Raw genomic sequence first — 15,181 nt, 5'->3', positions numbered from 1 at the left:
GCATGAAACACAAGGCTTTTGTTGTCTAAAAGTAATTAGTGGCAGAGTCTGAGACATTTTGGAGAAATGCACATAGAGAATCATCAACAACCCAAACTAAGTAAATTCTTAAAGAAGTATGTCCTCTGTGCCTTATAAAAATTCTCACAGATTTTTGAATCCAAGGTTATATAATAGAAAATAGTCATATGTTTTACATTTAATACAAAATAGCAAATAAAAAGACTTTGATGAGACTCAAGATATTTTAGAGAATTCATTAATTTTCAGGAAGCCCCGAGGAAGACATGTCCTATGTGTCCTGCTCCATCTATGCAAAGGTCAAAGGCAGGCACTTTCTCAGGGTTCATCATAGTTGTTAAGAGAAAACCAGATTAAGGAAGACTTGAACAAAATAGGAAAGGAAGTAAAAATTCAGCCAAGAAGGAATTCTGCCAAGCACAATGCACCCTGACTAAAAATATCTAAGAACATAAATCAAAGACAGTGCTGAGTATACATCAAGGAAATTTACATGATGAGTTTATGGTCAGGATGATAAATATCAAAACAGGAAGTCAGTTAAATCAAGTGTGCAAATAAGTATTGGGGGCTGGGGGAGGGAGAGGAAAAAGTATATAATCTTTAAAGTAAAAAAAAAAAAACTTGCAAAGTACAAATTCAATAATTTCACATCCCTCATTACACTCTTGAAGTGTAATTCTTACATCTCAATTCATTAAAGATCAGCTATGCACAAAACTTTAGTTCACTGTTAACACTTGTCACCTGTTTAATTTAGGGTTAGCTATGAGTTGCTTTAATAAGACATTTGGTTATAGTCAGAATTAATTATTATCCATTTTTCATCTTTATAACTTGGGAAATGTTAATTCTCAATTAATGCCCTGGGGTATACATTTAAAAATTATTTTCTCTTTCAGTCAACATTTATCTAAGCATGTCTGCAAACGCTCTGTTACAGGGAGAGGAAGAGTATTAAGTAAATTCTCTTCGACAACCAGGCAGCTCCGTTTTAGGGACTGACAGCCTTCAAGTTCAGGAGGAAGTGTTTCCAGGTAATTACCAATGAGCTCCAGATGAGTGAGGTTTGACAACTCACCCACGTGAGGGGATAAACTCGTCAGGCTATTTTTCCCCAAAAGTAAACACTGCAGCTTTTTGCACTGAAACAGCCCTTCTGGAAGCATCTCAATCTGGAAAGGGAAAAAACAAAGCTTGTAAAATAGGTTGGTGATGATCTGTGCTAATAACACATTTTCTATGTGGTAAGAATACGTTTTCCCAACAACGTTTCTGAAGGCTTACAGGGATGCATATAACCATGATCACAGATTCGCAGTAGGTTAAAAAGATAAAGGAAAAAATAAGAATAACTTGACCAGAAGTGAGGATTGAGGCTCCCAGGAACTTTTACATCATTGTTATCTATATAGAGAGGGCAACAAATTGGACTCTAAACATCCTAACAAGCAATCAAAGAAAACCTAACCAGTTACATGCCCATTGTTCCTAAGATAAAAAACAAAGCAGTAACTCTGGAGAGTCATAATTATTCTTGAGTCCTAGTTCAGAAATAAATTGCTCTCAAGAGTCCTCATAGACTTCACTGTGTAATGTAATTAGCAACATCCTCAAAAACATCCTGGGAACAGAAACTGGCTATTTCTTAGTGTCTTGCCGTATTCTGTTAAAACAATAAGTTGATTGAAGCAGAAACAGGAAGAGGTGCTGACACACATGGGCACACATCATTGTCCTCATGTGCACCCCCATAACTATGAGCCCTTCTCCCTATTCCCTGGCAGTTGCATTTAAATCCTATCACACAAAGAAATAATTTCCAAAATGACAAGAAGCTCTTAAGAGGTTAATTCCTAGAGCTGCCCAACCGCTCTGCTCCCCTGTCTGGTGGGCGGGGTGCATGTGAATGTCTAAGGGAGCCAAGGTGCAGACATGATGTGGAGCTTATTGAGTGAGTAAAGCCTTGCAGAGAAATCCGAGCATGCTCAATGCCCTCAACTCTCATCACCACTGAGGAGTGAGCTTGACCAGGCAGAGCTGGCCTGCACACCTGCCCTCTACTATACAGGTCAGGGATGGGGGAGCTATTCAACTATGAAACAACGCAGGCTCCTTGGTTCAGGAAGTATCTCTGAAAGAAACAGGAATGAAAGAGGTGTGCTGTGAATGGGCCTGCTCTGTTGGGCTGACATTACAGCCCCACTGAACCAGCTCTCTGCTAGTTTCCAGAACTCTCCGAACTCCAGCTCTCCAAACATTTTCTGTGCATTCAATTATAGGAGGAATATAGGAAACTGAACCAAGGGTCAGGAAAAAGACAAAACCTGCAAGCTGACATAGATCTGAGGCATCTAGAAGGGGGGGCGGGAGGGAGAGGGGTCAAAACAAGGGAGGGAAGAGCACAAGGAACTGTGGTGATGGATCATGGGTGCCGTGGTGGTGGGAGGACTGTACGGGGGGGGGGGGGAATCAAAATAATTTCAGAATGTGTCAAACTGACTCAGAATGCATAAAAATAAGCAATGATGTAAGAAAATAAAAAACAAAAACATTCTCTATACAAACAGATATATAGTCAATGGCATCCCAAAATGCTCATTATGTTGGAAACTCCCTCTCCTCATCATCCACACATACATTCAGTACTGGAGAGACCTGAAAGTAAATCTAATAATCACAGTGGCTAAGGCTGACATTCAATATATTTTTGGTGCACCAAAATACTAGGTATAAGCAAAGAGAAAAATGTTCTGTTTATTTCATCCCTTTTTCAAGAATGCAGATGTCAAAACAAAGATTTGTGCATTTCAATACAGAAAGACAGTAGAGAAATGAGAAGAACATAACCTCTTCTAAAGAGTCATCTGCGGCTCAGAAGCAGAGCAGGTGACTTAAAAGTGGAAGAAACAATCGGTGCAGAGCAAGGCGCTCAGGGTGAGCCGGCTGCTAGCAGGAACCAGCAAATCCGCTGCAAAGACGGAAGGCTTGGCACATGTGTGGTCAGTCAGCTTGTGCAGAGAGCTTTCTGATGGGCCATGCTCTGAGCTAGGACTTAAGAGAAAGTGCCGAGCAAGCAGATGGGACTCAGCACCTCAGTCTGACGGGGATGCTTGACCTTGGCACTGTGACATTTTGGGTGCGATAATTCTTTCTTTGGGTAACAGTTGTGTGAATTATAGGATGTTCAGCATCCTACATCTCCCCACTAGATGCTAGTGCCATCCTTAGCACTGACAACCAAAATGTCTCCCTACAAATATCTCCTAGCGGGGCATAATCACCCCCAATTAAGAAGCACGGATCTTACGGAAGAGAGGAATATCAAACAATGACTAACTAGTCTGCAGAGAGTGTTATGACAAGAGTGCCCTAAGCAGAGCTGCCACAGGGGACCCCACATCTTCCCTCTTCAGTCAACTTCCGGTGCCCAACAGGTCTGGCTCAGCTGGACTGACCGCCAACAGGGTGCACATCCAGAAGTCACTGCCCTCATGCTCCTGTCTGGTCATATTCTCAGCAGCTTTCTTTAAAATCTCTGAATTTATGTTATTAGAGATTTCTCAGCACTCAGTGCTGAGCAGGATTGCACTTGGCAATAGGAACAACCCTCTGGGATCAGACCTGAGGACAGAGAGTTAGGCCCCCTCCACTGTGGGTCGGCTGTGGAAAGTGGGTCCAGGGCCGGGTGAGAGGCACCACGTCCAGGGCTGCAAGTGTCCATCTCAGCATCCACCCTCAGCTAAGACAAGAGACTGTAATCCACTCGCTCAGATTCAATTTTGCTAAAGAAGGCTGTTGGAGATTTGAGACTTTCTTTCAACTCAGCAATTTTGTCCTGAAAAAGCTATCTACACATTTAAAAATAGTTCGTCTCGAAGCTTGACAGAACACCACACACATTTTGCCTGGACCAGTACTTTCTATAAAAATGTTCAGATTGCATTTATTTATACTGAATTCACTGAGCGGGTTCTTTCTTAGATTGTACAATACATAGGCCAGAAAGGAAAAAGGTGAACTTTAGTTAGCTATTGATTTCTCCTCAAAGGTCAAAAGAAATGTTTACAGACTATCAGGAAAGCGATAAACTTTAGAAGGGGCTTATGGAATAAAATAAAAGCACATGCATAACTAATACCTTAGAAAGTAATAGAAAATACAATAATATACATATTAAAAAAACCTAATTGATGCCTACTGCCCCTAACCATAATGTGAGGTTTTCTTTTCTTTTAGGGGGTGGGAGGTAGAGGGCGGCACTATAACATGTTGTCTCAACTTCAAAAAGTCATGGCCAGGAACCAAACTGAATATTTCCATTTCTCACAGGTGCAGCTAGCAGTGAGCAGCTTGCCCCTAAAACACACCAAGCTATAGCCACAAAAGGGATCGTAAGAAGGAATTTCTATATCACTTATCTCTGGCTAGAAGTCTTTGAGTTCAACAAATGTACTAAGTACACAAATGTCAAAGTAAGTGCAAATTAGAGTGATTTTTATCATTTGACTGGAGTTATTAAGTCCTCCTATTAGCTTGTGATTTCCCCATTACATTCCATACAATCTATGCTCCAATCCTAGTTTGACACTGGGCTAGGTATGATGGAAGGTGCTCTCCCACCACACCCCCCATGAATCATCTGGATTGATGCTCGTCTGAAAGAGCACTGGGGAAGGGGTCACCATCCAGGTAGCATCAGACCTCAGACAAATACTCAATCTCATTTTTATTATCACTAAAATGAGAGCACTAGAGTAGTAGCAGAAGTTCACAAAGTTTTTCTCTAAAGCACTGGGACAATAAATAGGTTAGACTTTGTGGGTTAAGACGCAAAACTGAAAATATCATGTAGGTATTTACATACAGAGAGAAAAATGTCCTCAATGGATGAGGTTCAAAATATAAGACCAACCAATGAGTACGATATTTTTTCATACAGGCACACTAATAAGAACAATGGAATATATTCAAGGATGCTGAAATTTGAATTTCATATCATTTTCATGTGTCAAAAAAATATTATTCTTCTTTCAATTTTTTCCCCAGCCACTTGAAAACTAAAAAACATTCTTAGCTCAGGCTGTGGGTAGACTTGGCTGCCAGGCTGCAGTCAGCTGACTGTGCACTAGATGGTCATACTGTTCCTTTTAGATATATGAGACTTTGTCTCTTGTTTTATGAGTCTTTTCTCTTACCCTTGGTTTTCATAATTCTAAATAGCCCTTTCAAGCTCCAGTGTCACCACAGCCACTATCCAATGAATCAAACATGAACTTGACTGGCAGATTTCAAGGCATTCTCCATTCTGCCCCATCTTGCTGAATGTTCGCATCTCTTATTTGGTCTGCGCATGCCTGTTGCAACCCTTTGTACTTGACCTCTATCTTTTTCCATTTCCCCAATCCAGTATTCTCAGGGTATGTTCCATGTAACACTCTGCACAAGGGTTACAATGAAAAAGAGAACCTTGCTCGAGTACCTTTGGTAAATGTTGCATACCGTATGTCTCTCTTGGTGATATGTTTATATATTAAAAGCCTCTGAGAAATCCTGCAGCAAACATGATTTAAAAATGTTGAATGCTTTTTGTGATAACACCTATTACTCTGCAGTAGGAAAACTCTGGAGTGCCTTGGCAATAAATAAATGTCCTTTGGGGTATTCACCAGCATCTTCAGTGCCTAGAGAACTCCCTAACTTACCTTGGGGCACTAGGAGGGCAGCAGAACCCTTCCCACTAGAGGAACTGAGAACAGCAGGCTCGTGAGTCCCCAGCTCACTCAGAGCTAGAGTGTGGGCATTCATAAGCTCTGTCAACTAGGGGCTCAGAGCTGGATTTTAATGGGTGCCAGACCCAGACACAAAGAAGCAGAAACCATGAAGAACTTATTCTGGGGAATATCAAGGGCTGCAAGAGCAGAAGTGAGTTTTTAATTGGCAGGGTCACCAAGTCCCAGGTATCTTTACCATTTTGATTTTGTGCCATGATTTGGGCTATGGTCCTTATAGCTTTTTATTTGTGCTTAATTGTTTCTGAAGCGTGATTCTGTAGCCTTTGCAACAGGAGATATACTATATCCTTTCAATCGATGCCTTTTATACTTAAACCCAGAGTTAGTACTTCTTGCCTTCATCTACAAATCCGATACACTGCCCAAATCTTAGAAGGGTCTTTAAAACCTCTTCCCTCAAGAATCTTTGCCAATCTCCATTTCATATGGACAAATCAATTAAAATTTCTGAGTATATGCATGTATAAATGCATGTGCACCCAATTTGATATTTTATTTTCTAATTTTCACAAGTAATTTGGTCTACTTCCTAGAATTCATAAGATTCTCAAGGTGAGAAGAAACCTTGAAATTAGCTAAACCCCTATATGAAACAGGAGTCCCAGATTCCCATTAACTAGATATCTATTGAAGCTGACGATTTATGGCTATATATTGTTTCAATAGCAAGAAAATAAATCTCATTTCTCAGTTCGCATTGAATCTTTGGACAGCTTTTTTTTTGAAAGACAAAAAATATTCTCCTTCCTCTCCAAGCTTGAATATGTATAGTTATTCCCAATAAGTCCTTCAAATATTTAAAGACCAACATGCTGGAATAAAGGCTCTTCCTTCCCTCCCAATATGTCTCATCATTGGCTAAACTGTCCATCATAGAGGAACTTTCCATCTGTCTAGTCACTGTCTTCTGAATGAGTTCCAGTTTCTCCATGACCTGGTTAAATCTTTTCATAGTTCTGAGGAGAACAGTTTGTCCATTCAGAAGCATCATGTTCAGCTCAGTGATTGCTGGTAAGCAGACCTCTGAGGCAACCCAGCTGGCCAGAAAGTACCTTCCACATAAGACTTTCCATGCATTGTCAAGTTGCCTCCCTTACTAAAGATGTGTCTTCACCTAGTCTCTCTTCCAGACGGTCAAGAGGTCAGTAAATGATGTAAGAAGTACCAATGACCTTAAGATTTTATTCCACTGAAGTGGGGAAAAATATTAACATGACCATACACTAAAATAATTCATGATCAGCTAACAATTTAGTCAGATACAACTTTCAAAAATTCATGTATTAGCTAGCTTTTACTATAACTTAGTAGAACAAATGTCTTTTAAAATAATTATTTGTACTTTATATATAATATAGATTTAACAGTGCAAATGTAATGAAAATATGAATATTAACTGGCTGCATAATTGTCACTAATGAAAAACCTCTAGTGTGGTCACCAGACTAGCAGCATCAGCTTCACCTGGGACTTTTTTTTTCCCACCTAGACCTTTTTGAAATAGCAACCTCTGGGGTCCTTCATCAGACCTAATCAATCAGAAACCTGGGTGTGAGGCCCAGCAGTCTTTTTTAACTAGTCCTGGTACGCATTGCTAACCTAGGTCAATCCTCCAGGGTTTTAAAACCTAGGACTTCTTTATGATCTGAAGATTTATGATCTTCTTTATGATCTTTATGATCAATCAGATCATAACTTCTTTATGATCTGAAGATTTCTCATTCATGTCAGCATGGATGCTCTCCTCTTCCATGTGAGTGAAGTTTCAGAGTTTTAAAAATCAGCATGAATTTTGCTCTCCTTCCCCAACTTCACTGGTTCTTCTCTAACAACTCACAGTTCTCGAAAAATAACGTCTAGTGATTAATGTGTTTGTTAGCCAACACCATGCTCATCGCTATATTTAGCATGAAATATGAATTACAAAAAAATCTAGGAGTGAATACATTTTGGGGTGTGGTAGAAGAAAACAGTTCCCACTTTCAAATAGAGGAAGATCAGTTTCATCTTTTGGCAGACCTGATTCCTGACAGGCTGTTTTATTCTTCCCATGTGGACATTCCCACCACTCTCTTGTGCCTTCATCTAGCATGAAAATTTTCTTTTTCTCCTTCCTTCACATTGTAACCTAGGAACCTACTCATTTATTTTGTTTTTCCTTGTTTCAGTGAAGTTAAGTTTTCCTTAACTTGGCCTTACTGTTGCAAATTATGGTTCACTTTTTAAGCATGGATGCTGGCAAAAGCTTCTCAGAAGCCCTACTGTTGCATTATAGAACCAGGCCTTTCATTTTGAATTGCCTTTTTAGAGATGCATGTACATTTCAAGTCTTTCTTACTACATCACAAAAAGTTTATGAATAATTCATGATCCCAGCATTTTTAACAGAAAGTTCTCCCGTGACAAATTTGGAAAGCTGCAAAGTTTTATGAAACTTTTTAAGTATGTAAGACCTTTCTAAAATGGAAAATAAGCTCCGTCATAACTAATCACTTTAAATACTTTAACTGTGAAGTTTATGTAAAAAATGGGGAAAGGGACTAAAGAGAATATTGTTGAGCAACTGCCACAAACCAGGAACTGCACCAAATACTTATGTATTTTTTCATAAAATCTCCATGACAACTTGTAACTTAGATCAAAAACTGATGCCTAGTGTTGGTGATTTGTCCAGGGTCCCGTGTCTAATAAGTGGTAGTCAGGTAGGCTCAAGGGGTGCTTACTTAGCGTGACTTAGAGGCCATTTTCTTTATATACATTACGTACTTGCAGCATTAAACGTTCAAAGACTGGCTGAATAGAGGGAGGGACAGATTTACTTACATTGTTGTTGGTCACAGCAAAGTACTGCAAATTACTCAGATACTGGATTTCTTCTGGAATGAAGGTCAGGTGGTTATAGCTTAGATCCAAATAATATAGTTTGGTGCATAGGAAAAGCTGCAGGGGCAGATTCTCAAGATTATTATGGTCCAAAGACAGCTGCTCTAGATTAGATAAAGCCCCGATCTGGGCAGGAATATAAGCGATGTTATTGTGCCACAACTTCAAGCAGGAAAGATTCTGGAGATGCTGAAAGCTAATGATTTCTTCCACAGTTTTAAGGTTGTTTTCCTTTAGATCTAACTCATGCAAATTGTTCAAGCTGAAGATGGAGTGTGGAATGCGTTCTAGGTCACAGCTGATTAGCTCTAGGCTTTTCAGATTGACCATCTTTTTCAAGTTGTTCAATACAACCAGTTTGCTTCCCTCGTTATCGAGGGACAGCTTCTGCAGGGACGGCAGGAGGTCTGTGATGACCTGTGGGATCCGGGAGAGGCTGCTCTTCAAGTAAAGGGTCCTCAGGTTTTTTAAGTCCTGAAATCCCTCTGGCTGCATGGTACTCTGCTGCTCGGGCAGAACACAACCCGAAAGATAAAGTTCCTTAAGATTCTTCAGGTGAAAGACCCAGCGTGGGATCTTCCCCATTTCAGTAAATTTCAGACGGAGGATTTTCAAATTCTCCTCTAGAAAGGCCAGCGCGGGATGGTCTATCACCAATGACGAATGGTACACATGAAGCTCCTTGAGGTTGATGAGCTGGGAGACGGATGAGGGCAGCTTGACCTCAGGGATAAGCTCCAGGCTCAGCACTTCAATTTCAGTCAGCTCAAAGACATTGTCTGGAAGACCATTTAGCATAAAAAGATGCAGTTCTACCTTGTCCTGGGAATTCTTCACAAGCTTACTTTTCAGTTTCTCCACCGTCCACTCGTTATTGAGGTTGATCTGTTTCAGTTTGTTCTCGCTGACCTCCGACAGGAATATGGAGAAGCGTTTGGAGTAGAGGGGGTCGTACTGGTCAGCCAGGTGGAGGATGAAGGCAAAGTCGTTCTTGACATCGGGGATATCACTGTAGTTGCTTTTTTCTCTCAACGCCTCAAAGGAATATTGCTTCAGAGAACTCCTCAGCATCCACCACAAACTGTAGGAGGAGGTGAGACCATAAAGTATAACTAAAATGACATAAAACGAAGCCAGGACTTTAAATATTTCTGCCAAGGAGTAGACACATTGGTAGCGCTTGTATCCTGTAAAAGCTTGCACATCCACAGAACAGTCAATTTCAAGAGTGATGTAGGTTAAAAAGTACGGAACGTAAGTTATGATCAGGAGAAACAGAATGACCTTGGCGATTATCTGCTTCAGATAGACCCTGTAAATGATGTCCTTCTGCTCCACATGCTGACGGAACCTTTTCACCTTCTCGAAGATGGCCTTGGCCTGCTCACCCTCCTTCTTGTCCAAGACACTGGAAGTTGGGCTTTCTATGCTCCCAGATTCCAAGCCAGGCTGTGGGTAGGTCAGCGACTGCTTGTTGGAATCGACATCTGCGGAACACCCCGAGGACGAAAGCAAAACCTTGGCCTTGGAGAGGGTCAGGGGCCTCACAGACTGCTCGGCCACAGTCTCTGACAGGGCGCGGGTGGTCCACGGCGAATCGAAGCACTTGTGGAGGATGGTCACGAAATGCTCGAGCCTGGAACTGGTACTGGGGTAGTGAAGCCAAAAGTTGCTGCAGGCCGCAAAGATGAGCGTGTGCAAGAGCACCAGGTAGGGGAAAAACTTTGCGAACCAGTGAAGCTGTTTCTCATAGCAGACGGCGTCGATGTAGGAGTATTGCTGGCGGTGAAGGTCGTTCTGGATTCGGAGGGGGAGGGGAAGCGGCGTCCCTGAATCCGAGGACGCGTTGGTGCTGGCTTTCAGGATGTCCCAAGGCACGGCACAGTGATTGTCAAACTCCACCTTGCACGGAAGACAGCACAGAACTCTGCTCTGCGTCAGCTGCAGGGCCCCAGCCAGCACGGCCACCAGCAGCATGATTAGGGTGAGGTAATACCAGAAGACGTCCCACCACGGCTTTAGGATGTGATAAGATGACTGCGCATCTGCTAAACACTTGAGCTCTGTGAGTGTAATCATGACTTTCCTTGGAGGAGTACAGAAACTGGAAGAGGAAAATAAAAGAAAAAGCACTGAAGCAAGGATCCAAACGAAGCACTGACTTTATACCTCTACTCCAGTAGGATTCAGCTCAGGAGCAAGGTGGGGAAGGCAGGGGTGATCAAGGGGTACAAAAAGTCTTCTGATTACATTTGAAATTTAGGCCATCCCCACTAGGCAGTAGGAAGTCCCTCAGATGAGAGACTATTTGGTGATAGAACAGATTCTATATGGGGCAGGATGTGAAGCAAATCTCTAATTTCCTCCTGGATCTTGACTGCATGCTAAGCTATTAAAAAGCAGAAGCCAGATTTTCTTCAATCAACATCAGGAAAACTTATTCTTTGCTACTAATATTTGACAGTCACAGTTTAGACCTTCCAAAGGGTCCCAGTAAGCTCTAGTCCACATTTAGCCACCAGGCATGGAGCATGTTTTATAATCTAAGAGTTGTGTGTCAGCCACTGTAGGGGCCCTCTTTTAAGCAAGCACTGCTTTATAAAATTATTCCTTAGGATTAGCAGGATCTACCAATTCTGTGTTCAAATCCAACTGAGTTGGAAGTTCATGTCCAACTTAGCATACCTAAAAGTTAACAAATAACAGTAAAGGCTTAAAAAGGGTGAGGGGAAAAATAGTTTGAACATTCTACTGTGCGGCAGAATAGACTTTGATGCTTTGATAGCAAGATACTAATAAGATAAATGATTAAAGACATAACTACTAGCCTAGGTTTGCCTTCAGAGAGCAAGGTGGATTCTGCATTGTCATATTAAAAGTATTCAGACAATGCTCTTTTACCAGATGGTTTAGGTAATGTTCAGTCTTTCATAAATCATTTTAAAAATTTGCCAGTTACCAAAATCCAGACCACCTATGAGATGCCCAAGAGTAAGGCAGATAAAAGAAAACATTTAGATTTAATAATATATCTGGTTAGAAAAACAATAAAATCACAGTAGTATGGCCACCTTTACCTGGTGGTTCAGCTCCAACCAATATCCAAGGACTTCACTCTCAAACTCTCTTGGGTTTGAATTATATCATATCCCTGGATCTCAGTTTCTCTCTCTAGATACCTTGCTGGTAGCACCCCCAAGAGAGCCTTTTTTGCTCTCACCAGTCCTCTTTCTAGAAACTGGTAATCTACCTTGAACCCTAGAATCCCATTACAGAGGCGCTGCGATCTGTTAATAAGAATCTTCTCTTTTGCTGGCCAGTGTCAACATATTTGTGACCACCTGGTCCTGAACCCTAAACCTTCATGTCCTCCCATTTGTTAGGCCCTCCCAGGACCCTTGGTTTTAACTGCTGAACTGGAGTGTTACTTTCTGTCTGAATCCTCTCTGGGCATCATACCATCTTCTATGGGTTCAACTTCCTCATAGGACCTGCAACTTGATTATATAACTCTCCAGGGCTTCCCTCCTTGACTCTGGTTTAGTGGGTCTATTTCTAACTCTCAACTCCTCCCATTCTGCCTCACCCCAGTGCAGTTAACCATAATTGTGTGTCAAGACCAGACTAAAACCAAAACAAGAGGATTTTGAGACAAAAAGAAAGTACTGGACTTGGACTCCAAATTACCGTAAACGTGACGGAAGGGGGAATGGCAGAAAACTGCCGCATGAACATGTGAAAAATACCAAGGGATTGGACTGGATGTAGATATACACTTAAAGCTAATCATGTGGTAGCTATTGTGCTAAATTTAGCTCTGCACTATATTCATGCTAAATATATTATGCTAAATATACCTTTGTGCTATATTTATGATAAATTATGCTCAATATAACTATGACTATAATCTATGCCCATAGTAGCAGATGACCCCAGCTAAATGACAACAGTTCCTTGCCTGCCTGATGAGCTCACCCCCAGAACCCAAAGCTCAGTCAAGCTAAAGACAAGTGGGCAACAAAATAATCAGGAGCTCCCTGTCTATAAACTGTTTGGTATGGAGGAATGTAGTAATTGATGCTATGTAGCTGGGATAAAAGATGATAGGGGAGCCTGATAACTTATGTTTACATTTTTGTATGACTACCTATTGGATGAAAGAGTAAGTGGATTTGTTTCAGAGGCCAGATGAGATGGGTGATCATGTTAGAAAGATCTAGTTTGACTCAATTTGTGGTAGAACACCCACGGAACTGATCAGTCTGAGAAATAACTCAACCCCTTCTCCTTGACAGAGTCTATGAATAAGATGACCATTCTTTAGGGATATTATAAAGGATTTTCTTGTGATAGATAAAGAGACTGAACCAGATTACTCTAATACTTGGCCAACGCAATGGTCTTGCGGTAAATTCATTTAAGATATGCACCTAGAATTGCAGGAAAATGCAAATACAAACAGCTCTAATGATGATGAGGGCATTTGACAAAAAGTGACTATTTACTTAACAAAGAATACAAGCTAGGATTGTCCAAGGTAATGTACTGTCAATAGTTTTACTTACTATAATAAAAAAAATGAACCCAGTAAGTTGACTGTGCTTCAATCAGGAGGCCTACACCTTTTGAAATTTCTTAGACACACCATCTCTGTGTTTGTCTTCATTCTGTGAGAAAGCATAGATATCTTGAAATAATTGCAGTCAAACAAACAAATCAACAAACAAAATTAGAGATACTGTCTTTAGAGAGCTTCTCTGCCTTAAGACATGATAGGGCAAATAGATTTTCATAGGTCAGTTTACTTTTTTACATAAGGAGATATTGTGACAAATATCTTCACCCATATATTTCTCCATACTCAGCCCTGAATTCCCTTAAATTACATGAAAGTATTTACTGAAATTTATACATATTTTAAGATACTGTATCTATAACACTTCGATTAACACTCAGCCTTTTCCAGTCTACATATGTTAATTTCTCTCATTCAGTACTGCATTTATCAGATGGCCTGTTTGCGTATAATGTCTGCATCCTAATTTATTTATTTAATATTTATTTTATTTATGCATATAAGAACTGGGGTCTAGACCAGAGGTGTTGGGGGGTAAGAGGATTCACCAGAGACAGAGTGGGGAGCAGAAATATACTGCTAAGGGGTGCAGGAGAGATCTGCTATGTCATGTGGGTTAACTCCCTGGCCAGGGATTGTACTCAGGCCACAGAGGTGACAGATTGAGACTTAATCCCTGTGCCACCAGCAAGGTCCCTGCATTCTAATTTAAAACTATATATCAATCCAAATAAGACAGTGCTCTTAAAATTTAGCTAACTGATTTCTTTGGAGATAGTCACAAGTTCATATTTTTAAGACAGAGCTCAAAAATATGGCTAAAATTCTTTGAAATGATGTTATTATTAGATGTAGATACTCCTTTACATTCATTTTCTTACTTTGTGGGTTGATAAAAGACATTCTTAGCACCTACTTCAATCATTCAATAGTTTAAATTACACATACATTAATCAGTTTGAAATGTAAAAATATTCTAAGCCATACAATTTTTAAAAAAAAAGAGTATGAAAATTGTATTTTTATGGCCTCTATAATTTCTGGAAAGTTGCTGGGCAGGTTTATAGATTTGCCCTGAAGATACAATCCTTTATTGGTTTATTCAGTATTCAAAATCAAGCTCAGAGAATTGACCGCAAATATTTGCATTTAAGTATTTAAGATATTTTTAATATCCTTGTGACCTTGTCATTCCCCAAAATAAAAAAAGTTGGGCGTGTCTAAAATTTACTTGGGATTTTCCAACCCTAGTGCAAAGCCTGTTTTATAATTACGATGCAATATCAGATTATTCTGCAGGCCAGAAAGCATAGTTAGTGTGTTAACAACATAGCTGTATACTAATTCACATTTACATAGCATCCCTGGAGTATGAGTGTCTCATTTACAATTCATGTTTAAAAGGTTTACAACATATGATACACAATTGCCTTTATGTGCAGCAAGCATGATAAAGACATTTGATGTGGGCCTCCCCTGGTGGTGCAGCGGTTGAGCGCTGGGCTGCGAGGCTGCCCGCAGCCTCTGCAGTGGCGGTTCATTCCCTGGCTACCGGGGAGGGTCCCACAAAAAAAAAAAAAAAGACATTTGATGTGTGAAAGAGTTTACATATACTTCCATTGCATTGCATCTGAAATGTGCCAGGAAAGAATTTATTGCATAATTCCAGAATGTTACTCAGACATCATGATGCTTCTCGTACAATGCAGTTTCTTTTAAATATTGCAAATACATTTTCAACTTTAAACACAGAATTTTTATCAGAGGAGAGAATCATGATCCTCCAACTAAATAGTAATATTTTAAAATAATTATGAGAAACTACTATAACTAATCTGCAGGAAAACCACAACTGACTACAGATTATTTTTCTAATTGAAAATTATTTGTAAAGAACTTTTCCTTT

General features: G+C 40.3%; 1 protein-coding gene across 1 annotated transcript; it reads right to left on the bottom strand.

The window, feature by feature from the left end:
- Positions 1 to 923: 923 nt before the first annotated feature.
- Positions 924 to 10,778, bottom strand: LRRC8B (leucine rich repeat containing 8 VRAC subunit B; the record flags this gene model as incomplete). The annotated part of the gene is made up of 2 exons (XM_084244366.1): positions 924 to 1,196; positions 8,640 to 10,778. The coding sequence occupies 2 exons, from the start codon at positions 10,776 to 10,778 to the stop codon at positions 924 to 926; spliced, it is 2,412 nt and encodes an 803-aa protein (XP_084100492.1).
- Positions 10,779 to 15,181: the final 4,403 nt, after the last annotated feature.

Source organism: Talpa europaea (genome assembly GCF_964194135.1).
Source record: "Talpa europaea genome assembly, chromosome: 9".
Classification (NCBI taxonomy): domain Eukaryota; kingdom Metazoa; phylum Chordata; class Mammalia; order Eulipotyphla; family Talpidae; genus Talpa; species Talpa europaea.
This window is presented reverse-complemented; position numbering and strand designations above follow the sequence as displayed.